This window comes from Plectropomus leopardus, chromosome 8 (assembly GCF_008729295.1).
Source record: "Plectropomus leopardus isolate mb chromosome 8, YSFRI_Pleo_2.0, whole genome shotgun sequence".
In the NCBI taxonomy this organism is placed as follows: Eukaryota; Metazoa; Chordata; class Actinopteri; order Perciformes; family Serranidae; genus Plectropomus; species Plectropomus leopardus.
Genome location: NC_056470.1, coordinates 26,404,264 through 26,429,328, shown reverse-complemented (window position 1 = coordinate 26,429,328; position 25,065 = coordinate 26,404,264). Strand labels below are relative to the sequence as shown.

At 41.1% G+C, this 25,065-nt stretch overlaps 1 protein-coding gene across 2 annotated transcripts in view; it reads left to right on the top strand.

Annotated features, from left to right (window-relative positions):
* Window positions 1–25,065, top strand: part of scube3 (signal peptide, CUB domain, EGF-like 3) — a 106,141-nt gene that overhangs the window by 17,172 nt on the left and 63,904 nt on the right. For both annotated transcript variants that reach the window (XM_042491617.1, XM_042491616.1), the window contains exons 2-3: window positions 8,320–8,442; window positions 13,798–13,923. In XM_042491617.1, the coding sequence (XP_042347551.1) occupies window positions 8,320–8,442; window positions 13,798–13,923 (249 nt within the window). The remainder of the gene's footprint in view (window positions 1–8,319; window positions 8,443–13,797; window positions 13,924–25,065) is intronic.

Here is a 25,065-nt window from a genome sequence, read left to right as displayed (position 1 = left end):
CTGCTCTGAAGGAATTAAGCCTATCATTACACTACCTTTGAATGGGCCTAAAAGTAATCATACAAATGAATAAAACCCCCTTTAATGTAGCCTGTCACGAGAAAAACATCTTTTAATAGAAAACTGTTTCAAAAGCCTTTTTACTTGGGCGACCTCTCGCTAACCTGGTAGTGTTTGCTGGATATAGGCTGAGTCCTTTGCAGCGGCTTGAGTTCGATTTCAGCCCACGGCCTTTAGTTGGATATCGTCACCCGTCTCTCTCTCCCCCACCTTTCCTGTCAATCTACAGCTTCCCTGTCATTAAAGGCAAGAGTGCCCAAAAATAATCCTTAAAAGCTCTTTTTTTTACCATATATATCATAATTCCCTTTCTAATTTCTATTTTATTTTGCTGTGAAAACCTAAACACATTTCTCCTTCAAACAACTGTATTTATTCAAGATTCTTGCAGAAAACTACGTTTTTCAAGATTACATTTGAACTCATCATGAGAACCTTATAATTTACCTTCGCCCAACGCTGATTTTTACTGAATAGAGCTTCAGCGCATCATCTGTGTGACTCAATACAACCTCCGTGAGCTGTTAGTTGTGGCCACCAGCTGCTTATAGCTCAGAGTAACTAGCTATCCTGATAATTTCAACACAGGTTCATTGTTCACAGTGTAGCATTATCAGGAAAAGAGTAAGGTGCGTCGTCTGAAGGGTTGATAGTGAGTGAAGACGTTTGTCACATTATCTCGTGAACAATGTGATGCAGGCTTCAGCTAGTCATCCTGTCATACAGCAGCGTCACCACAGAGCCCATTTCCCAAACAATCAATGTTTTCTTCTTGTATCTGCTCATTAATTAAAGCTTGTGGCCTTTAGTCTTGAGCTTGCTTTTTAGCTTGCCCCAAAATTGTGAAATAGTGAAACAACAGAAAAACAGCCACTGCTATCAGTGAATGGCATCTTATTTGCCAATAGGCTGATGGGAACAAGATGAATATCGGCCAATGTGTTCGACAGATAAATCGGTGCATCACTAAATCCTGTTTGTACGCCCACGTAGCCCTGCAACCCTCCTATCACTGCCTTCCCAATATGAAAAGTCTGCTTTGCTGAGTCAAAAGCATGTGATGAAGCATTTAGGGATTTAGGAGTTTGATACATGGCAGAGTTTAAGGTTTTATTGAGCATACAATAGAGCATGAAGTAGTATTATTATTGCACGACTTGTTTTTCATCCAATAAAAATCATTGAATTCCTTGCTCTGAGAATGTCATTGGGTTTAAACAGACTCTAAGCTATTTGTGGCTTTAATGTGCTCAAGTACATGAACCAGGGGAGAGCTGTTACAGCAGCAATATTTGAAATGACACATTCCCCGGAGGAAACTGTTTAAACATCTGAGCATTGCCCAACATCTCTTTCTTCTCTGGGTTTGTTGTTTTGACTTTGTTTATTCATCCTTGTCTCGAAGCGCCGTCTTCATCCTCCGCTGCCTTAACTTGTTCTCAACAACTGTGATTCCTCAACACAAAAGAATGAAAGAAAGTCTCAATGAAAAACACAATCTTTTCATCTTGGGCATGAGTCAATTACCAGGGCAGCATTACTGAGCACACTGCATGTTTTTTTTCCTCAAGCGTTCAGAGGATCGTCCTCTGGACTGAACCGGAGGATGTATTGACTCTGACATGTTTATTTCCACGGCAAAGACATGTTGGGTTTCCAACAAGACCAGCACATTTAGCTTTTGTCGTCCATGTGTCTGTTGGAACGCTCCCAGTAACTTTTATGGGTGGATTTTTTAAACAATGCTTTGACAGACACGGGCTATTGTAGTTTGTGGGCCAGGGTTTCTTAATTTGTTTTTATTTCATCCTGTGCAGCTCACACCAAAGGCAGTGGGAATGTGGGAGTCACAAATTGCTTGTCTCATTGTGTCCCGTTTGATTTCTAGACCTTGGTAAATGGGTTTCTCATTGTAGGCAAGTTATATTTTTCATGTTTCTAATCTTTATTAGTGAGGTTGTAACTTGTGCTACAGAAGATAAAAGTTAAAAGTAATATTTGCACAAAGATGTAACTGTAGTGCAGATTTACCAACCTTTTATAGATTGGGGGAGATTTTTGAGGAGGGAGCAGCTTTTGCACAGTTGGTTACATAATTTAGGTGGTTATAGCAAACATAGAGGCTGTTTTGTTTGTTTAAAACCCTGAATGCATAGCAAGCTGCTCTGTCATCATTTAAAATTTCACTGAAGTCGTTGTGTATCATGAGATGGCAGTTGCATAACATTAGAGATACTTAAAGCCCAATATCTGCTGCTGCTCTTCTGCACTCAACAATTGCCTGAAGCAACAAAAGCATCAAACTGTTCTGGATGCAAATTTGACTTGAGAGAAAGAACAGAGTTTTGATGGAAACAGATCTATAATTGGCTGTTTTTCTGCACTATTTGTATATTTGTGTTTTAATTTCATCATTAACCTTTCAGCTGATGTGTTACACTGTCAATCTGTGAATCGTACTTGCGGTTTCCAACTTCAGGCGTGTTTTGAAAAGTGTGTGTGTGTGTGTGTGTGTGTGTGTGTGTGTGTGTGTGTTTATGAGCCTGTCTCAAAGTAAGTGAGAGGCGGCAGCCTTGCAGACTGGAAAGATAAAGTGAACTGATGCTCCAGATGGGAACATTAATAACAAGATGAAAAGAGGGATTCTTTGAGTTTCTGTCATAATGAATATTAATTACAACAGAGACTTGGCACCAACAAACCTGACAATAAGACAGATATTTTGTTGTGATTAATGCCTCCTCTATTGAAAAACACTTCCTCACGCGGCCTCTCCTGCTCTAATCCTGGAAGACAGTCTGTGAGGAGAAAGGACGCGGGCAGCTCCTCCTGAGAATCCATATTGTTCTCGCATAATATAAATCAATGCAGAGCTCGGGGAGCTCTTGCATCACTAAATGGCTTTGTGGAAACTTGGCAAGAGAGAAGCAACAACTGTCCCAGGTGTTATATTCCTCACTGCATGTTGCACAGAAACTAAAACACTATACAGACGCATAATACTCTACAAATCATTACTAAAGTGATGGTACTGTTCAAAAACACCTCAGCTGGTATCGCTTTATTTGGACAGACACGTGTTGATACTCAACTTTTGTATCAGGTGACAAAAAGCAGATGTTTAACATTTCATTTTGACAACTGGTACATCTCCACTGACCATACTATTTTTAAACCTGAATCCCCAACTCAAACATTTAATCCTTCAAAGCAAAGCTAGTGTGGATCTCCAGACAGTAATGTCTAATGTTGGGCTCAGGGCTGCAACATATGATTATTTTCAGTATTGATTAATCTGGCCCAATCTAGCCCATGGTGATGTCTTCAGATCTGACCAACGGTCCAAAAATCCAAAGAAATGAATGAAGAAAAGAATACAGTATGACACCAGCCAATGTTTGGCTTCTTTTCTTAAAAGAAATAATAAATGATTATTGGATTATAAACATAGTTGGCAATTAAATTTTGACTAATCAATTAATCAACTAATCATTGAAGCTGTCCACCACTTTGGTCTAGCAGAAATATTCCACCGTTGGATATATTAAGATAAAAATAATGATTGTCCACAGAGGAGACCATCAATGTCTGGATGAATCGCACTGATTTGAGTGATCTCTTGACTTTTCCTGTAGAGCCAGCAGCAGGTTGACATTTTGTTTTTTTTATTGAAATATTTTAACAATTATTGGACGGATTGCAATTAAATTTTGTGCGGACAATCATGTCTCCCTCAGGCCGAATTATAATCACTTCTTGTTATCTCCTAACCTTTCAACAGAAATATTGAATAAACAACATTATTAGATCCCTTTTTATGCCTTTATATGCTGCCAGCAATGATTTCGGGTTGTCCATGTATCTGTCCCATTCTTGTGAACACGATATTTCAAGAAGGGCATGAGCGAATTTCTTCAAATTTGGCACAGACGTCCAAATGGACTCAGTGATGAACTTTTTAGAATTTGTTGGTCAAAGGTCAATCTCATTGTGACCTTACACATTTTCGACCATTGCTCCAGAATTCATGCGCTTATATTATAACAACATTTTACAAAAATGTCTGATAACATGAAATGATGAAGTGCTGGCCAGCTAAGCCAACTGGCCATTATTTGCTGTCATAATTCAGGAACAACAGGAGAGATATTTGGTCAGATACTGAATTGGTGACGCTAAACTTGAAACCATGATTACATAAATATTCTGCGCTGCTGTGTAGAAGATGTGCATAAAAGCATCAATGTTTCACCAAAAAATACAATTTATATATTTTCTTAAAGTCAGTACATGTATAATATGGTCTGGAGTCTGGATAGTCATTGGATAAAATCTGTAACTTAACTGGTTGGCGAAAACATACAACAGTGAAGTTGTGATTCTATTTTTTTTTTTTTTTTTTTTTTTTTTTTTTTTTAAATATGACCATCCTTATCTAGACATATAGAGTGAGCCACTTAACAGACTGTTAGGCAATGGACCATTGCTGACTTTTTCAGCATGATTTTGAATTTTTTCCTCTCAGTTTTCATTGTGAGGATGCCGTGCTGTTGTTCTGATGGCTCATAATTCCAAAGTAGTCTGAAACATGTCCCATTGGAATGAAAGCCCATTAGTTCAACAGCCAGTATCCCGAAAATGAACTTGCATGGCTCCAAGAGCTGGTTCTCGTTGCCTCCGTTGGTTAGGTAGTTTAGGTTTCCCCCAAACAGAAGCACATGGCTAATTACTGTGCAGAATGACGTCACTGGATCTTCCTGGAAGGCATGACCAGACCTCCTCTGCCTCTGACTGTCTTACCCTGACATTCAGTCCCTAACCCAAAACAATCTCAGTTCTCTTGCCTAAACCTAAACTACCTAACCAACGGAGGCAACGAGCACCAGCCAATCAGAGGCATTGCTCTGGATTATGCATGTGCCTCTCTTTGGGAGAGTGCAGCAGACTATATTCTTCTTTATTTTAAAAAACTTTTTAAAAATTATTTTCAGAATACAAGACTCACAGGGTTACAAAACAACATCATGTAGAGACAAAGCAGTTAAAAAATAATCAGTCAGACCCCCAAACCCACTCACCCCAGCCACACCCTGCACATACATGTAACATAAAAAAGGATGTTTGATGTAAATTAACACATAGAGATAAAATATGACCGTAAAACATGGGTAAAGGAACTGTGATATTAAAAGAAAAGGAAGAGAATAATAATAATTAATGAATGAATAAATAGATAAATCAATAATTTAATTAAAATATTGACGACAATATTGTGGAAAGTGGAGTACATTGTCCTCTGACTCTTATAAACAGCACATGGCAAAAGATGCTCCAGGAAGTATTAGGAAAAAGGTATTAGGAAACCTAATGTAGGCAGTACACTATTTCCCCCAAAAAAGGCCCTTTGGAGCAATGCACATTTGTTTGCGCGATACTGACCTGTCGGACAAATGGGCTTTTGGTCCAGTGGTACATTTTTCGGACTACTGGGGCTTAGGAAATATGGGTCATCAGAACAATGGGCAGTCTTCACTGGGAACATGTTAGCATGCTAATGTTGGCATTTCGCACAAAGCACCTCTGTGCATAAGTACAGCCTCACAGAGCTGCTACCAGCCGTATCAGCCCTTGTTAAATGTAACCTTAAAACTTTTCACGATGTCACTGAATATCACTGAAACCTCTACAAACTTTGTAGTTAAATTTAAAGTCAGAGCAGGATAAGTTTGAATCTGACCTGGGAGCTTTGTGTTCTACCATGTGTTCACTACGTTTGCCTAAAGGTGTTCAGACTCCTGGTAATGGCTATATTAGGTTCAATATTGTGATACAGAGTTTTGTGCATTCTGTGCCGTCACTGTCCTCCTTTCCACAGCAGACTCCGTGTCCTCCAGGAATAGGCAGATATGGGCAATATGCTAAGCTCAGGGGTTTAGGTTGCAGGTCATTTCCCAGTGGGATCAGGCCGCTCCTGCAGAGGGCTTGTGATAAGGGTGGATATTGGAAGCTATGTAAACCTTGTTAAGCTGCCCTTCCCCTGTGTGCAGGGGGGTAATCCTAAACACCTGGGCTAGTTAACTGGGATTTTGTGGGATTAGGGGCTCCATGAGGCAAACCTGATCATGCTCCTGGTTAAATCCATGTCCATTCTTATCTTTTCACATTCTCTAATAATTCTCAATACAGCAGTTACGCAACAGTTGCCTTTTATACTGAGCTGTTTTATGTCTGTCCGTGTCTGTTATTCAGGACGAGAACGAGTCAAGCATATTAGCCTGGGCTTGAACATCAGGCTTTGATTGATGTTCATACTGTGCATTACATTTCAAAAGCTCAAACTTGTCTTTGTCTTGATGGAATCTGCTTGTTTTTTTCGGTAATTTTTAGATTTTATTGGTTTGGGTTCAGCCATGCGAGCAGCACCAAAGATAGCAATGTTGGTCTGTTGGTTAATCCAACACTTTGGTTCAGACTGAAATATTTTAACAATTATTGGATGGATGACTATAAATATCACAGCTTTACACAGACATTTATGGTGCCCAGACAATTAACACTAATGACTTTGGTGATCTTTTGACTTTTGCCCTTGCGCTGTTCCAATGGATCAGTATTTAAATTTGTCACATTTTGACCACATACATAAAAAACTAATGACATTTCCATCCATCAGGCTCAACTGTAGTTTGTGTTTAGTGCTAATTAGCAATGTTAACACCCTAAAGATCGTTAAGATGGTGAACTTTGTGAACATTATGCCATTTAAAGTCCCATGAAACGGACATCAGAGCGTCTTTATCTTCTCTAATGTGGCATATTTCACAGTGAAGAAGAATATTTGAGTGGTGTACAGTTACAAGAGGGATTTAAATCAAAGTCTTCATGTTGGATTAGACTGCTAAAAGGTGGACAGGCTGGTGTGACCTCTAGCAGACCTGGTGAGCGCCCAATATAGGCTGAGACCTCTGCAGTGGCAAGACTTGATTTGATGTCATTCTCCCTCTCTCTCCCACCTTCCCTGTCTATATAACTGTCCTGTAAATACATGCAAAAATCACCCAAAAATAATCTTTGAAAAAGACACAAAGTGATCAAGCTTAGAGTCTGACTGTTGGCTTCAAACACTTCTCCCTCGCTGTTAGATTAGAAAGTGGACAAAGAATAGATGAATGAATTAGACCTCTGTCATATTATTTTGGAAATGAAAACAAAGGTTTTGCTCACTGATATCTAAAAACACATCTCCTCCGTTCTCTCTCCATATTGCTCTCTTCGCTACTACAACCCCCAAACTGTGAAATGTGGTTTTATGTGACTTGTGCGGCTAGCTAGTTGCCGAAAGTCTCATTTGATTGGATGAACTTTTGTAAACTTTTCTGAGTGCAGGAGGAGTCATCAAACATTTGAAGCTGTTTTAAAGGGAGTGAAAAGACACATTTTGATGTATAAAAACTTAGATACTGATTTTTTGTTTTTAAACATACATTTGGCCTAAAACAAGAGATAAATGCTTCGTTAAGACACAGACACGGGATTAAAACTGGAAAATGCATTTGTCATTGTCTTATTTCATTGAGAATTAAAACATCTGCATTAGCATGCTGATGTTACCATTTAGCTCCAAGCCCTGCGTGCTTCACAGAGCTGGCAGCATGGCTGTCGACTTTTTGTTTGCATTGCATTTTTGCCTTTATTCAATGACTGACAGCTGAGACTTGACAGGAAGTGAGGGGAGAGTGACATGGCGGATGACATGCAACTAAGGCCCCTGTGCAGATTCGAACAGGGAGTGTTACGGCTCATGGTCGACATCTTAAGTGACCATGGATGCCTCAAGACTTTGTTTTGTTTTTGTTTTCCTTCCATTTTTTATTTGGGTTTATCTTTTCTGTAAATATATTTTGTTTTTCAAATTTCATGAACCTTTTTTCAGGGACAAATGTTGATCAGTTAAAGGTCACCGCAGTACAGTCAATAAGTAGCTGCGGTTGTGTTCATAATTTAGAAAAAAATCATTGTTGACAGAGGCACCAATTTAAAGTTAAGCCACAAAATTATGGCATTTGTGTTAACTTCCCTTGTTCTTTTTAATGCGTTTTTCTGTTTGGTCTTTAACTCTGAGTGATCACATAAAGCACAATCACTTACATCGACTTTGACATTTTGGAAATCTGTATTTTGTGGTAAAACTGTGTCCCATCATCACAAACATTTCATCTTCATCAGCTAACCACCTCCTCCCTCTTCCCTCACTCATAGATGTGGACGAGTGTGCAGAGGCGCTTGACAACTGCAGCATCGATGCCATCTGCCAGAACACCCTGAAGTCATACAAATGTATCTGCAAGTCGGGCTATAAAGGGGACGGCAAACATTGTGAAGGTAAAAGTTTTAACGGATTAATGCTCTCATTTTTCATCTGTGGTTGAAGGCACAGACGTCTGCTCCCCTCTGTGCGAGCACAGGGAGGAGTTTTACAGTACATTGAAGTAAAAGGAACATTTCACATGTTGATTTGCCTTATCTGTCTGAACGTAAGCTCCCTGGGCCAGTGACAGGCTTGATAAGACCTTCTGTCTCACTCAGCATAACTCATTAGCTTTAAGACTCTCCTGAAGAGGGAGGAGAGACGAGGGAGAGAGTGGCGGACGGAGGAAGGGGGATAGCCAGGTGCAGAGTGCTCCTTTGTGACAAGATGAAATGAAGCAGTAAATTTCCTACACATGTTGTAGGAGAGAATTAAGATAGTGGCTGAAACGGCAGTCAGAGCCCCTGCCAAGCAGTCAGGGATATTTCCACAGCCAGAGGCAGGCCTCGTAGACTGTCAGGCTCAAGTCTGTTTTTCTACCTTTTTTCAGTGTGCCCAAAGCCTCCGGATCATTATATTCCACAATTTTTATTAGTATTATTACAAAACCATATTTCACAATGTCATTTTTTTTCCCCTCACTATTATTATTCTTTCATTTACTTGACCGCGTGTTTTTCATGGCCTCCTGCCTGCAGGTCATAAAAGTTTGCTTTATTGAATCTATTGTAAAATATGTGCAAGGTTGGGTTTCCATTGAACTGAAGGTTCGCTGATGGCTCCTCAAGGCCGATATCCTCGCACAATTCAAAATTCAAAAACAACATTCATAAAATAAGACAAATATGCAAAGTGTTTTGGTAACTGGTGGTAAGATTTGAGGAGCGTGCTGTCTGACTGCCTGTTGACTTTCACTTCTGCACCAGACGGGCATCTGTTTGTTAAAAGAGAGCAGCAGGAGTCATGAAACCATTCAAGGAAAGCATTCTCATGTTTCCATGCTGGTTGGCTTAATCCTCATTACCACTTCCACCCTGCTTGTCCTTATAGTCCGTGACTCAGGTTTGATTTTTAGGTTTTAGTGAAAAGGGCTTAGTTCAATGCATCTGTAGCTACAGCTGAGATTTTATGAATCTGTGAGAGTTGTAGCACACATTTTTATCTTCAGGAAACCCCTGATTTATCCGCTGATAAAGGGACAGTTTACCCAAAAATCCAAAATACATATTTTCCATTTTACCTGCATTGCTATTTATCAGTCTAGATTGCTTTGGTGTGAGTTGCAGAGTGTTGGAGATATCAGACTTGGAGACGTCTGACTTCTCTCCGGTATAACAGAACAAGATGGCACTTGGCTCGTGGTGCTCAAAGCGCCAAAATACTTTTGAAAAACTCAACAGCAACAACAGCAGAAGGAAGCGTGTATGTACTCATGGACCAGAGGCTCACGCTTGTGACAGCGCAAGATGTAAAAATTATTGACATCCTTCTCGGCTGAGCTGTAACATTGGCTACCTCAGTGGTGCTAGGTGAGCTAGCAGTAGATACACGCTTACTTCTGCTTAGTGATGTAGTTGGTGGATGCATTTCTTTTTTTTCAAATATATTCTTGGTACGTTAAGCACCGCAAGCGGAGTGCCATCTAGTTACATTTTATTTAAGAGAAGGCAGTAAAAATATGTATTTTTCATTTCGGGGTGAACTATCTCTTTAAAGGATAGGACAGTTTTTCAAGTTGGTCTTATAGTAGAAAAGCGTCTGTTTGAAACACTGAAGCAGGTTTTGCTTGCTGTGAGAAAGATCCGTCCTTAATGTTTTTCAGTGTTAGTGATGCAGGACAAAATCCACAGTCATATTTTGTGGGCCTCAGCAGCCAGATTCAGTCAGACGTTGTGGATATCTTCCAAAGTCTCTGTCTTTTTAGCACAAAATATCCTCTTTGAGTTTCCCTTGACAGTATTTTCTTGTTTAACTGTGGAAAGATGGTAACAAAAAAGATTTTATTTTTTCTTTTTCTGAGACACTTCAAATATATAGTAAATCTGACAATGAACCCTAAAATGACCACTTTAACCCAGGAGTTTTGAAGTTAATTTCACTCAATAATAAAGAAATACATTTTAAAGACTTTACATTTGATCTTTTTAGTTGTTCTTACTGGCTTTTATTATTATTTGTTTATTTTTCTGTTGGACATTTTGCATCTTTTTCTGCTGTAAAAATAAATGGAATTTCTTTTCAAAAAACAAACAGTGATAGTTAGCTTTTATTCTGTGAACACAGTAGGGACAACAATGGAAATAAGTACTGCACTTCATCTTTCTATCTTATGAAATAAAGTCTGATATTTTTTAGTTACTTGTATTTTAGACTGTTGTCAGTAAACCAAATTAATCACTGTTATTCTTCCTATTAAATCCATTACAATTCAGCCTCTATATATCTGCTTTTGTTCAGCAAAGACAAATCAACATCTTTTACATGCACATATAAAGGGACAAAAGTGTGGAGTTGACTCAGGAGGACATGACAAGCAATGGATAAAAACATTTTCAAAGCTATTGGAGAAAAATCCCTTTGTTAACATGTGGTGGGAGTTTCAGGTTTAGAGAGGAATGGAGAAGTGATGGCTGATTTTGTGCTGTGTGATCGGGGACTGACAGAGATGTGTGGGAAGTGGAGAGGCAGGGAGCAGGAGAGTGTTTCTTTGTTTCAGTCCCGTCCCTCTGCTGTCAAGTCCAATCTAGCCCAGAGTGAGACAGCCTCAAAGAGGAGCTGAACGACCGGGATCATCGGCCCTAAATGGGCCAGTAAGTGCTGAGTGGAAGTGCGCTGTGTTCTCAATCCACCTTGTCTGCGTCTCCTCAGTACCGTCCTCTCAGCCATCATCATAACCATAACAGACAACTCCTCTTAGGCTGTCATGGCAATCTGCAATCTTTCTTTATCTTCTGGCCTTTGCTTTCGTCTCTGTGTCACACTTCTTCCGTTTGAGCTACCAGGACTGATGAACTTAAGGGTTAGATCAATTTATCTGCCTGATGGTCAATTCACCTCTTATTAAGTATTGGCTACCAGTCAGCATATAATGTCAATGATATCAGTATGAATGTGATGGAGATTCTTTTCTGACCACGCACATTCGCATAAAATATAGATTTTTCCCCGAACAACTCTATTTCGTTTTTATGTATATATGGACATTTTCGTGCTTAGTTGCTGCAAATCGTCAAAACAGACCTCATTCTCTGGGTCTCAGTCGAAATATTTTAGTACCCCATGCTGCACACCAAGCTGTTTCAGAGGCTATTACATCCTGCCAACAATGCAATTCCAAAGGGGAAAAGCAATGTCTTGGCATGAAACTCTTCAAATTTGAAGACAATAAATATGGCATAAAATCTTGGTGATCAGTAGAAGGCTTTAAAAACAAAACCGTATCAGTGAGGCTCTGGCATATACCCAAATGATATCAGTAACAGGTGAAACAACTAATTACCACAGCTGTTGCCTTTCCCTGTTTACCTCCTAAGAGCTCTAAGAAAGTAGAAACGGAACAAAACAAATCATTTCAATTCTTTTACCAAATGGCCTAATTGCACTCATAGATTTTAAAGGAATATTTTTGATGTTTGGGGGATTGTGCTTATTTGCTTTTTTGCAGAGATTAAAGAGCGTTTGAGTTTCCTTTGAGATGTAATGTGTTAATTAGCCGGCTGCAGAGGTCTTGGTGAGTGGAATTTGTGATTTTTTTTTGGACAGAGCCAGGCTAGCTGTTTCCGGGGACTGCCCATTGTTTCAACGGCCTGAAATTCCAAAGCTCCCTTAGTCCATCTGTTGTGTGGTCTGATAAAAGTCTGATAGACTGAAAGTTCAGGATAAAGTAAACAACTGCATTGATGTAAGTGTGCAGAAATCTTTTCTACAAAGTTTAGTTAGTCTGAAAAATGTCCCATTGAGCTGAAAATGCATTAAAGACATGCATTAAAAACATTTGTACATTACGTTGTACTGGATACATTTAAACTTTACGTTTCTCAACAATGCTGTGGTTAATGTGTGGTTAGGTTTAAACACAAAAAACACATGGATATGGTTAAGAAAAGATCACATTTTTGGCAGCACAAAAACTGCTTGAAATGCAGGGACAGGTAGGTTAAAAACATTCAAACACAATTTGAAAACACTGCAAAGGTTCACTAAAAAAAACTCTGGGATAATTGGCTCAAACGCTGCTGGAAAAAGCAGCCAAGGGTTGGTAAAAACCACCTGAGACCCATGATTCAAACACAGCTGGAAAACTGGAACTAACTGCAGGGAATGTCTATTTTCAGAGAAATGGGACTTCAGGGCAATTGATGTTTGTTTTTAGGTTAACAAGGTGTCGCAGAAAGGGGCTTTTGGTCTTGTTGGACATGTTTGGGATGACTGGTTCTTTGTGGTATTTTGGGCGATCAGAGCTATGGCATGGTACCCTGTTTCCAGCCTTTATTCTAAGTGAACTGCAGGTTCATATTTAACAGACAGATATGAAAGAAGTATTGAGCTTCTCATCTAACACTCGGCAAGAAAATCAAGCTGTTACTTTTAAGCCTGCTTCAGTATCACAACTGGATGTCCAGTGGTGCCCTAAAGACAAAGGAGTGGATGTTTCCAGTCACCTCTCTATCACCTCCGCTATATTTGTGCTAAATCTAGACTGTTGTGTCTATTTTGCAAGTCCTACTGGTGCTTTTTGTGGTAGGCTTTGGATGGTGGTGGCATGTGGCAGCAAGTCACTCATCAAGATTTGGAAATCAACTCACCAGTCTGTAAACTCTTTTTCTGCCAACTTCTATTGTATGTCCATCCTGGTAGAGGGATCCCTCCTCAGTTGCTCTTCCTTGGGTTTTAAGGGGAGTTTTAGCTTATTTGAGGGTCCAAGGACAGAGGGATGTCATACACTGTAAAGCCCTTTGAGACAAATTGTTGTGATAAAGGGCTTTCTAAATAGAATTGGATTGAATTGCATTGCATTGCATCGAATCGAACTGAACCACATCGAATTGAATTGAAAATTGAATTGAATAGCTAGGTCAGTACTTGCTAACCAGGTCAAGGTTTTCAAATTTAAACATTAGTACACATAGAGGGAAAGATGGAAATGAATGGGCACGAGCTGAATTAGCATTTTGCTAGTCATTGTACAAACGCTGGGAGACCTCTGCATGGATTACTAGAACCAACTGGAAATACGGGGAATTATAAACAGCAGTCAACAATTTAAGAGGATCCAAAAAAAGGACAAAATTACAGTGTACACGATAAAAGAGCTGATGGGATCACATTTCACCGGAGTTGTAGCTTATAAAACTACATGTGACAAATAAATGATTGATCTTGATTCCCCCAAGGACCTGCTCTCACATCCTTTTTGTATCTTCTTACAGATGTCGACGAGTGTGCGACTGACTACAATGGTGGTTGCGTCCACGAGTGCATCAACATCCCAGGAAATTACAGGTGCACATGCTATGATGGCTTCCGCTTGGCACATGATGGGCACAATTGTCTAGGTGAGTGTGTGATGTGTGGGAGTGGGTGTGCACTTAGCACAGCATGTATGCGCGTGTGTGCTAAATGGATTTTTTTCCCCTACATTTTTTGCAGCTGACTTAATTATGCAAGAAACCGTTGTTATATAATGGGCTTTTGTCAGGAGAACATATACATTAAACTGCATGTGTCAAAGCCAGCCTGACATAACCCATGTGGTTGCATAAATTCTTCCCTCTGCATGTCTAATGTCACATCATGAATGTTAATATATATTTAAGGGCTGAATTGAGCTCATTTTAGAGGTCCGCATCAGATATGAGCTATTTCCTCATGGCACAGAGCAGGTAGTCTGATCTGAAGAAAAAAGTTGGATTTTTTCAAAGAAGTCTGACAAAAAGGGGTGAATTTATGAAGAGCTTGACCCTGAGCCGAGAGCTCAGAGTGAGCCGTCAGTCGACCATACTTTCCCATGGTTTAATATTTCACCAGTGTGCCACCCATATTAACCTTGCAGAGAACGTATTATTACACTTAAAAGGTTATGAAATGAAGGGAAAAAACACTCATCTTTCTGCTGCTGGGAGCTGCTAAACATAGACATCATCCACCCAGCCCCCCCCCTTAACCATTCTGTCTTCCTCCTTCTCCCCCATTCACCCATCCTAAATCCATTTGTTTTGTTTCGAAACCCCCAAGTCAGACCCTGCTGCTCCTCAGAAGTCATCTCCCTCTTGGTAACAACCTCAGTGTGATGCATTTCATTTGACACCAAAATCTGGCTCACCCTCATAGCTGCTGTGAATTTGTTGTAGAGGAAAAGTAACCGGCGACTTGCTGCAGCGGATTTCACATACAGTTGAAGTGATGACAGAAAAACTTATCAGCACTTAACTGTGATTCACTGTGAAGGCGCTTTTACATGCGGGCACACGAGGCAACACACTCATATCAATTTACATGATGAACCGCATGCAACGCCGGCTGGGATTAAGGTGGAATGGAAAACACTCACATCTTTAAATCGATAATAAACCTGCTCTGACTTGTCGATGTCTCAGATTCTCCCTTTCTCTTCTTCCCTCACTCTTTGCCTCCTCCTCGCTCGCTCATGCGCTTGTATCTACAGTGTAAAGCAGGGCTATTTTCCAAGCCATTTAGCAACGGCGCTCAGTTGTGCGTGGATCATTTGCTGTGCTGCGGATCAGCTCCCGCCTTGCATGCAGGTGTGTAATTGCAATATATGGTTGTGTGGCTGCTGTTGCATCAAACAGAGATGCACCCATCGATCTCTTTGATATAATTTGTCATAGTAAAACATACACGATCAAACGTTTTTTCTTCTTCTGCCATGTTTTTTCTTGAGTGACCTGTACGCAAGATGGCAGAGGCCTCTGATCTGACTCTCTCACATAATCCTGTGAAGATATCGATCCAATTAATTATTAAATGTTTTTAAATCTTCGAGGGCAGAAATACCAACAGAATGGTGTTTCTGTAGCTGTCAAGTACAAATCCAGCTCCTGCCCTAAGACCTGAAAGGACTCTAAAGGCTCCTTTTTCTCGAGAATTTAACTCATTCTAATGCCTCCGCTCTGCTCTGCTAAGGGAATAATCCCCAGCACAAACACAAGAAAGGAGAGGAAGAGGTATAGCCGAGGTCTCATGTTAAGGCCCCGGCTTCCTCTTCCAGGTTTAAGCTCCTTTTTGGCCCCCGAGAAAAGATTAGTCCCCTCGGCCCTGGAGTGGAGCGCCTAAGCAGCTGGTTCCCAGACGGGGTCAGACCCTCAGAGCCCTTATAGACCAGATGTGCCCAAGGCTGCAGAGGAGGAGACGTTCACCTGATCCTCAAAAGTTCACACTGAGTTTAGAGTCTGAGATCTTAAGGACCTTCGTTTTGTCTTTGCCTTTCTCTTTGTGTTTTTCCATAAAGCTGCAGTGATTTTGCTTTATAATGCTTCTGTGCTGGCGTGGCCAGAAGCATAATTTTTTCGTGTTGTCAGTCCTATTCACGTGAATGTGATATTTCAAGAATGCCTTGAGAGAATTTCTTCAAATTTGGCACAAACGTCCACTTAGACTCAGCAATGATTAGATAAATTTTTTTGGTCGTCAAAGGTCTAGGTCACTGTGACCTTGTATGTCTTTTTCTCATGAATGCAACATTTTAAGAATACCTTGAGGGATTTTTTTTTAATTTGGCACAAGCATCCACTTAGACTCAACAATGAACTGATTAGATTGTGGTGGTCATAGGTCAAAGGTCAAGGTCACTATGACTTCATCTTTCTCATTCTCATGAACGCGATATCTCAAGAACACCTTCAGGGATTTTTTTTTTTTTTTTAAATTTTGCACAAATGTCCATTTGGAGTCAAGACTGAACTAATTCAAGTTTGGTGGTAAGAGGTTAATGTGACCTCATCCCTCTCATTCTAGTGAACGTGTTATCTCAAGAGCATTTATGGGGAATTCTTTTCAAATTTGGTGCAAACGTCCACTTGGACTCGAGAATTAAGTGATTAGAATTTGGTGGTCAAAAGTCAATGTTATTGTGACCTCACTGAACATTTTTTGCCATAACTCAAGAATTCCTTTGCTGATTATAACACATTTTTACACAAATGTCGTATAGTATAACATCATGAAGTGAGATCGTGTCAACTTCCCTGTGACATGATAGTGAACTGCAAAATCTCTTTTCTGGCCATTACTCAACGTCAAACCTCAGGAACAGAAGGGGAAAAATTGGTCAGATACTACATTGGTGACACTAATTTTGGGTGTCCACCTTGAAACTGACTGCTGATTGCAGAAATGCCAAAGGGAAGATGTGTATGAAGCATCCATTTCTTTCAGACATGGATGTAAACTATTAGTGCAATTTGACTGGCTTTGCAGAGTCATAGAACCGTGAGGCGGCAATTCTAGTTATGTCTTTTTTTTGTGGATACAGTGTCGTACAAACTCTCAGTAGTGTACTTAACTTCCTGCTCTTAGCCCTCTTAGGCTTTTCCTTAGCCAGTAGGCACAGGTGTGTGTGTGTGGTGTGTGTGTGTGTGTGTAACTGTCAGCTCAGGGACACAAGTTAGGCCAGCACACGCTCATCCCTGTCGATGTCTTCTTTGTTTGCTTGATGCCGCACGTGCCACACGGCTCCTTGTAATTGGATGTGTTGGCAGCATAATGACATCGGGGCGGTGGCAGAAGGCGGCGGAGCGTGAAGCAGAACGCTGCACAGTGTGCCTCGCCTGGGATGCTCTGGTTTCTGAGGTCTCCTCTGGCTGCCCTAAACCCCACAAAGATGTCAGGGAGTCAGCAAGGTGGAAGCAATGCAATATCACAGCACACTGCTCCTGTCTGTGCAGAGTGAGATGTCACTCACTGTATAATTTACCTCACAGGGAGCTATTGTACCCTCTCAAAACTCACCCTGAAGAGAGGAAGTGAAGCATATAAGAACTTGATTACATCTTTTATAACTGTCATGACTATTATCTTGCAGAGGTGAGGGATGGGTTGGGATTTAATCACCACACCTCTTTCATGGCGAGGCTGTAAAGGATTTTCAGAGTTTTAGGAAAAACAGAGGAATCAATGTCAATTTAATCCAAAACACACATCCTCTTTAGAATGAAAACCAGATGCAGGAAGGCTATTAGTTCCCCACTGTAGCACCACCGTCCCCACATTTATGACCTATGTGTTTTGGTTGAGGTCCCACAGAAACCCTCTTATCGTTGCTAGTTCGTTAAACTCTCTCAAGTAGCTTAATATCCCAAGCATCTGCGCAAATACTCCCTTTCTTCACAACCACAAATCACAACATTTCACCTCTATCTGGAGGTAAAAGACACATAAAAAAGAGATTTCTAATGCTCCCATTAAGTGGAAATGCCACGATCGCATGCAGCCTGAGTGTGACTCACTGGGAGACACAAAAGCAGGCTTAAAACAGACATTACAGATGTCGGATAGAGCACCACCATGCTGAATAGGACTAGTTTTTATCATCGCGTTGTTTACTCATGTGCATCTTGCTCTTCTCTGTTAATCGTGCATGTTGCCCTAGTTGCCAGAAAACTGATTTTTAGGGTTTTAGGCTCCACACACACACACACACACACACACACACACACACACACACACACACACACACACACACACACAGATTTAAGAGATTCTTTTCTGACTTTCAACCAGCTTTGAATTAGAGATGCATGGATTGATCGACTGGTGACAGAAAGCTGCCAATTTTCAGCTTGATTGGCCATGACCTGTGACCGGCCAGTCAGTCTTAGAAATAGCTGATCAAATTTACATGCATGTGCTATGCAAATTTCCCACAAAAACCAGCACAGACAGTAACTAACTATTGTCAGAGCTGCTTCAACCTGTTTTCAATAGTTGTGATTGTAGTTGATAAAAATGTCAACAATTTTGTATAGAAAAGCTAATGCTAACCATTTCAAATAAGTGAATGAAAAATGCTAAAACGACTAACCCATATTCTGGGAGATACAGTTAAATAAAACAGTTTGGTGGTCTAACCAAGTTGTCAAATTGACAGAGTAGGGTCCATTTCACAGATTTGGTGGTTTATTCCATGGCAGCAAACATTTTCATGCTAGTGATTGACAAGAAAATAAAACAGGAACATTACTTGAGCTGGAAGGGAGCTGTCAATCAAATATGATCTGCCCCCATGATCCCTAGAAATTGTTTCAGTAGCCAAATGAGCTGTTTTTGAACTAGGTTTTCTAATATTTATGAACATTTCAATTAAATTTTATTATTTTTCCCAGCGGGAAATATGTGTTACAACAAGTGTAAAAAAATAGATAGGAAAAACACATAAAAGCACAAAGAATATGACAAAGAAACACACAACAACATCAGACAATGACTTGGACCTGTGCACATTCAAGTTCCCCATAAGTGTCCACCAAAACTCCCTTGAGTCAACATCTTATAACAACCATTTCCAATGTAGTATACATCAGCATCAACAGGTCAGGACAGTCACAATAATGCAGCAGCGAGACTATAGCACACAAGCACTGTATGTACATCTACTGTCACTCTGTCATTGTTATCATCATTTATTTTCACGCAGATTTGTGTGGCTGCTTAATGAGACAAGTTTTATACCATTGCATTCTTACCATTTCAAGTCAAGTGATTTTAAAGAAAAGTTTAAAAAATGCTTGTGTATGACCTCAATTGTAGTTATTAGAAAGAAAAATCTGAACCTGCAGCTCAGACTTAAAAATATCAGAAATTGAAACTGGCCGAGAAAATTGCAATAGGCACACTTCTTCTTTGTTTATAAGTGGATAGTATAGATAAATGAGCCATCATAAACATCCCTCCATTCTTGCCAGCGCCCAGATCTCCCTGCTCATTTGCCAAGATTTTCACTGGCTCTGGGGCTTTTGCTCCAACTACAGATTATAGCTCCTCATTTATGTATGCCCGCTGCTACCACGGACTCAAAGAGAATAGAGGCAGATTGAAAGAATTAGTGCCACCATTTCCAAATGTATTTGTGTCTTTCGACTGCATAGATAGCCCAGTTTATTGAAAAAAAAAACAACTTTCCCGCAGTCAAATACTTCTTTATCAGGCAGTGTTCCTTTGATTTCTATTGACCAACACTGATTTGGTTTGTATTGATTCAGCAGCGCTCAATCCCCTGTGTAATCTATAGGGAAATGAAATGCCCTTTTACTTTAACCTTCCCCAAAGACATAGCATGATCTATAACACAAAAGCAATGTCATTACGGCTTTGAAATGGGCTTTGAAGTAGCAACTAAGAAAAGGTCACATCAGTTAACACTGTTTGGTGATTTTCTTATGGCTGTAATTGTGGAGTGACATTGACTTTTTAAATTTTTTTTTTTTTTTACAATGTCTAAAGAGTTTTTTTTGATAGAAAACCTGTCATCCACCACAAAGTCTGTGAATCATTCAGGCCGAGCCGGCATCCCCGCGCTTGTAATCCTTTGGGATCATGCGGCAAGGTTGGCTAATCAAACAGGAGGCTTCAGAGTGATGTATTATTGACCAGGTCCTGATGGGAAAAAGAAGTCATCAAAGGGCGTCACGCTGATCTGCTCCACAGCCTTTGCTGCGCTCTCAAATGCATTCCTTTTAACCACATTGGCCGCTCTTTCAAGGCGGTGACGGTAACATCCTCACTCTTCACTTGCGTAGTTTGATTTGAGGCTGGGAGAGGTGCTTTTAAACTGCCACCTTTTAACTCCTGAATATGTCAGGTTGAGTCAGAGAAATGATGGTCTTGTTAACCCTGCTCCCATCATACCCAAAGGAGCTCAGGATAGTACAGACACGGCCGAGGCTTAGCACTAACCCTCCTCACTTCCCCGCCGCAGATGCAAATACCCCGCCGTCTCCCCAGTTAGCAGTCACTTTACTTTTGTTGTGACATGCACAGATCGAGTTTGGACAAGAGAGTCTCTCCACAGTTCAGAGCAGAGAAGCCGGAGTGATGAGTTAAAGGACGGATTTGAGATTGGTGCATTAGCCGGCTCCTGAAGAGTATATCAACACACTCTCTCTCTTTCTTCTCTCAGGATTGTTCAGTCCCATCCACCATGAAATGAACAATTCCAGCTGAGCCCACTGGCAGGGCTTTGGGGGAAACTCAAGCCTGAGATTGGGCTTAGGGATGGAGCAGACTGGGAGCCGTCAGCACAGGGGCCTCTCGTCTCCTTGGCATAAGGCTGTCCACCCAAACGCTTATCTTGGGGTTTTGTTTTTAAAATACTTCCAGACTTGTTTTGGAGGAACAGAGAAATGCCATTTAGCATGATCTTAGCTCATAGTTTTTCATTTAGGAAAGAACTCAGCAAGAGATTGGACGTGTGCTTATTTACCAAAATGGTTACCTGGGAGACAGGCCCAAAGTCGAAAAAGTCTGAGTCCAATCAAAGGCAAGCTGAATTAGTTTTGTTTATGTAATAGCATAAAAATCATCCCTCGCTCGCTGCTGATTTAAGAATGAAACGCTACAGTAAACAGATTTTATTCCTGTTTGCATAGCAGATGTGAATCAGTTAGCTGCATCAGACACAGTGGGTCAGGCAGACAGGAAGCGCTGGAACTAATAAATTGTTCAAAGCCAAATACTGTAAGTGTCTTAATGCATTAAATTACAGTTTGAAATAGTCACCCACACTTCTTTGATTTAGGAGTGTGTGCTCTGCAGATGAAAGATCCGGACTTCCTGCTACATATCAATTTATACAACCTCAGCTGACGTGTGTCAGAGCGAGGCTGGATGTTTGTTAACACAAAGCCAGTTTCGGCATCTGTTGTCCTCTCAGGCGACTGGGTTCAAACCTGGCGCGTTGGTCGCTGCTCATTCAAGCAGGCGAAGAAATGTGCCGTGTCACTGAACTCCAGAAGCGACGGAGAAAAGAGGAAATCCTGTAATCCCGTTTAAAATAAGAAAGGATCTTGCTTTAATTGGAGCTGGCTGTGTGTGTACGAGCGTCAGTGAGGAAGGAGTGGCACAGTCGAGCCAAGCTGGTGCCTGTTGAGCTTCCACCGGAGCAACACGGTCGGCTCCTGCAGTCCACCAGCTGTTTTGCTGCCTGTCGCAGCACATGGCTCCGATTTGCTGCCTTATTAAAGAGTGTGTGCCTCCTTAACTCCTGTAAATGAAATGCCCAAAGAGGCCAGTGTCCGTCCACTCACCTCCTTGTCTCGGGTCTGTCTAGACCACAGAGACGGTTCTGTCTGATGCAGACAGAAGCCAGGCAGCGGGATGGATGCATGGACAGCTTTGATGACACATAGCAGTAGTTGTAAAACAAAAAAACAACCTCTGGGTCACCAATAAATGCCCCCAAAGTTGCTGAACCTTAAAAAAAGAAGCAAAAGAGTTTCTCCAAAATAAGAGTTCAGGAGTTTCTGTAAGGCAACCACCATGTTTACATGGCTCTAAAGCTCTGCGCAAGGCCAAATGTTATATATACAGTCAAGGCTATCTGAGAAACCAGCGGACATGGCCTCCGCAAACACAACCAATCTCTTAATCTCTCTCCGTTTGAACCTTCCTTTTCCCTTCGTCTCCTCGAGTGAAGCGAGGATAGAGCGGAGACGAGTCTCATTTTTCAGAAGTGAGGCAGCCCTTTTAACTTGATTAAGACCTTTTTTTCCATTCTCTCCAGAGAATTTTTAAAAAATGTTTTAAGTCCAAATAACATGAGCACTTCTCCTGGCCATGCCAGAACCCCTTTCCGCTTGGAAATATTTGCTTTGGACGCCAGCCTTGCCCAGCACACAACACAGGCAATTATGGGAGCTATTTAAACAGGAGAGATCTACTGACAGGCGACGCCTCATTTGGAGGGATGAAGGAATCAGGAAATGAAACCTTCATTGATGCGCTGAGGGTATGGAAAGAGAATTCCCTCGGGCCGTCTGAGGCTGGTTGCATTTCTCATGGGCATTTGGTGCATGCACCGAGGACTGTTGTATTTGTAAAGCATTTTCTTGTTTGAGTTTTTGTGTGTGTGAAAGAGAGAGAGAACCACCCTGTGTGTTTGTGTTAGGATGTTTTCCTGTATGAGTTTTTTGGTGCCTGCTAACAGTTTATCTGTAAAGGTGCAGCTGTAGGTTGTTGGCAGCTCCCGTCAGCTCAAAGGTCCTCTCTTCTGTTGCTGCCATTTTTTTTTTAAATTGATGTGAAGATGAGAACACACAGTCAACACCAAGGCAGCCACACAGATGAATGAAAGCATGCCCAGCTCTTTTTTTTTCTTTCTTAAACTGTCCTCCTTTATTCTGACTTAAAGTCCAAATGTTAACTTTACTGAGTTCTCTGCTTCACCTAGCTGCAGAGTGGTGCTTTTCCCTACGACCTCAACTGACATGACACATAGTTTTTCGCGGAACGAGACACTTTTGCTGATGGAATGTGAGAGCAGGACAGCAGACTTGGCAAGCCGGCGAGGGTCATGAGTGCTACCTGCCACTGACCTATTTATCAACCCCAGAGGTTTCGGTCTTGCCAGGTGCCACTTTCAGAGCACAGTCTGTGTGTGTTTATGCGTTTGGAGGATCCACGTCCCTGCATTTCTGGGTGGAAAAAGAAGAAAGAAGAGGACAGAGTGAAGTTTAATTTCTTACTCTGCCGGGCTGAGAATTCCCCAGAAAGGAAACTTAATCTAGAGGCCTTCTCAGACTGGACAAATAGACAGTAAATTAGTTTCGCATGACGGTTTATTAAAAAAAAGCCTTGTGTATACAGCAGATTATTGATGCATCGAGCAGAGGGATGGATAAGGTTCCAGTGTGGTCGGTAGTGAGGGACAGAGCCCAGGTCTCCGGGGGAAGAGTCACCTCCAGAGCCGCAGTGCAGTCACGCACAGGGGAGGCCGGGGCCGCTAAGCTCTGCAGCGTGCCAGACAAATAAAAAAAGCAGCACCAAAACAACAAAATCTTTCATGTTGAAAATAAACGAATATGTCGAAAGATTTATAGATGCTCCACCGCCATTCACTTGTTTTTTCGTCGAGTAACAAAATGAGTTGGAAAAAAGTAGTTTGCTGCCATTAGGGGAGAACAGCTGGAAGTGCAGAATTCATTTTCGGTGGAAATGAAGTCAGCAACTCTCATTTGTGGTCAGTTTTCCTTTCTTGCCCCGTGGCAGGACGAGGCCTCCGGCGACACCTTTGTGAATGCTCTGCCTTTGTGTGCACTTGAGGTGGATTCACAAGGTTGCTTGTTACCCTCCTGCTCCCCCCTCCACATGTCTCATCTCCTCTTTCCATCTCTACTTTTCCTTTCCCTCCTTGTCCCCGCCACCTCCTCCCTCCCTCCCTCTCCTTGCATTCCTCCCGTCATGGGGCTGACAGACACTCGTCATCAGCAGGTACTCTGGCCCAGGTGGATCAGGTTTCCCACTTACCAGGAGATTGTGCTGCATGTGCATTTTTATGGCTTAGTACTGCACAGTTGGAGGTTTTCAGTGCAACTCTGTGTGCTGCCATGTCAGATAACCATTAAGACAGACACGGCCTCCTCAAACAGCTTAAGACAAGCTCCTCCGGCTTTTTATAATATCCAAACACCGTTTTTGTGGCTCTTGTTTGTTTTTTGGATGACATATGCACTCAAAGCACCACCGCTGTGGTTGTTTTACCTGTTTATTTATGGATGTGAATATTTCTAAAATCATTTTCTAAAACATTTAAATGAAAAATAACCAAAATACCAGAAGGTAAACCTCAATTTTTTTCAGTCGTATAGTGGTACAGTATTTTCTATTTGTTTATTTTCAGTGTTAAACACATTTTTATGAATTCTACCATCTTCAGTGTTGGAATTTAAGTACATTTACTCATCAGGTGCTGTTCTTAAGTACAAATTTTAAGGACTTGTGAGGTACTTTAAGTATTTCCATTCCAATATGCCGTGCCTATACTTCTACTGCACAGCATTTCAGACAACTATACTTATACTATGCTATACAAACTATACTTTTTACTCCACTACATTTATTTGAGACATTTGGTCACTAACTAGAGATTTTATTGCCTGGGAACCACACAAATCTGCAAGATCATGTTTCATTTGCTCTGGCAGATTCGCCTGGTCTTCCTCCCTTTAAAACAAATTTCCCAGTTATTACAACTGTTTTTTCTAAAATGGGGCATGTTTCAGATGATGACTGACAACTTGTGCAGCCTGTACACGTTACAGAAAATACTTGATGACCTCATTTTTTGCCCGCGTACCCCTGTGCTAGTGTTAAGGTTATCGTCAGCATAAACAAAGTTTAGTAAAGAGAAGCACCTTTGAAGCATTTTCAAAACTAACCAAGATGGCTTCAGGTTAAGGTTGCGGCTTCACACCAGCTTCATGGTATCCCGTGGTATAAAAATTGTCAGTGGTCATACTGCACATTTGCTAATCAACGGTACCCATCTGCAGCTGATGAACTTTCTATGAAACACTATTTTCAAATTCCGATGGCAAAGTGGCAAAGCTCATCTCTGCACGCTGTAGTGTGTTTACATCTCTCTGTCGCTCAGCGCTACAACAGATGCGTCATGCACTCATTGGTTTTAAGTTTATCTAATTGCATCAGGAGACATTTTATTCTATAGCTGCTGACAACGCCCCTTA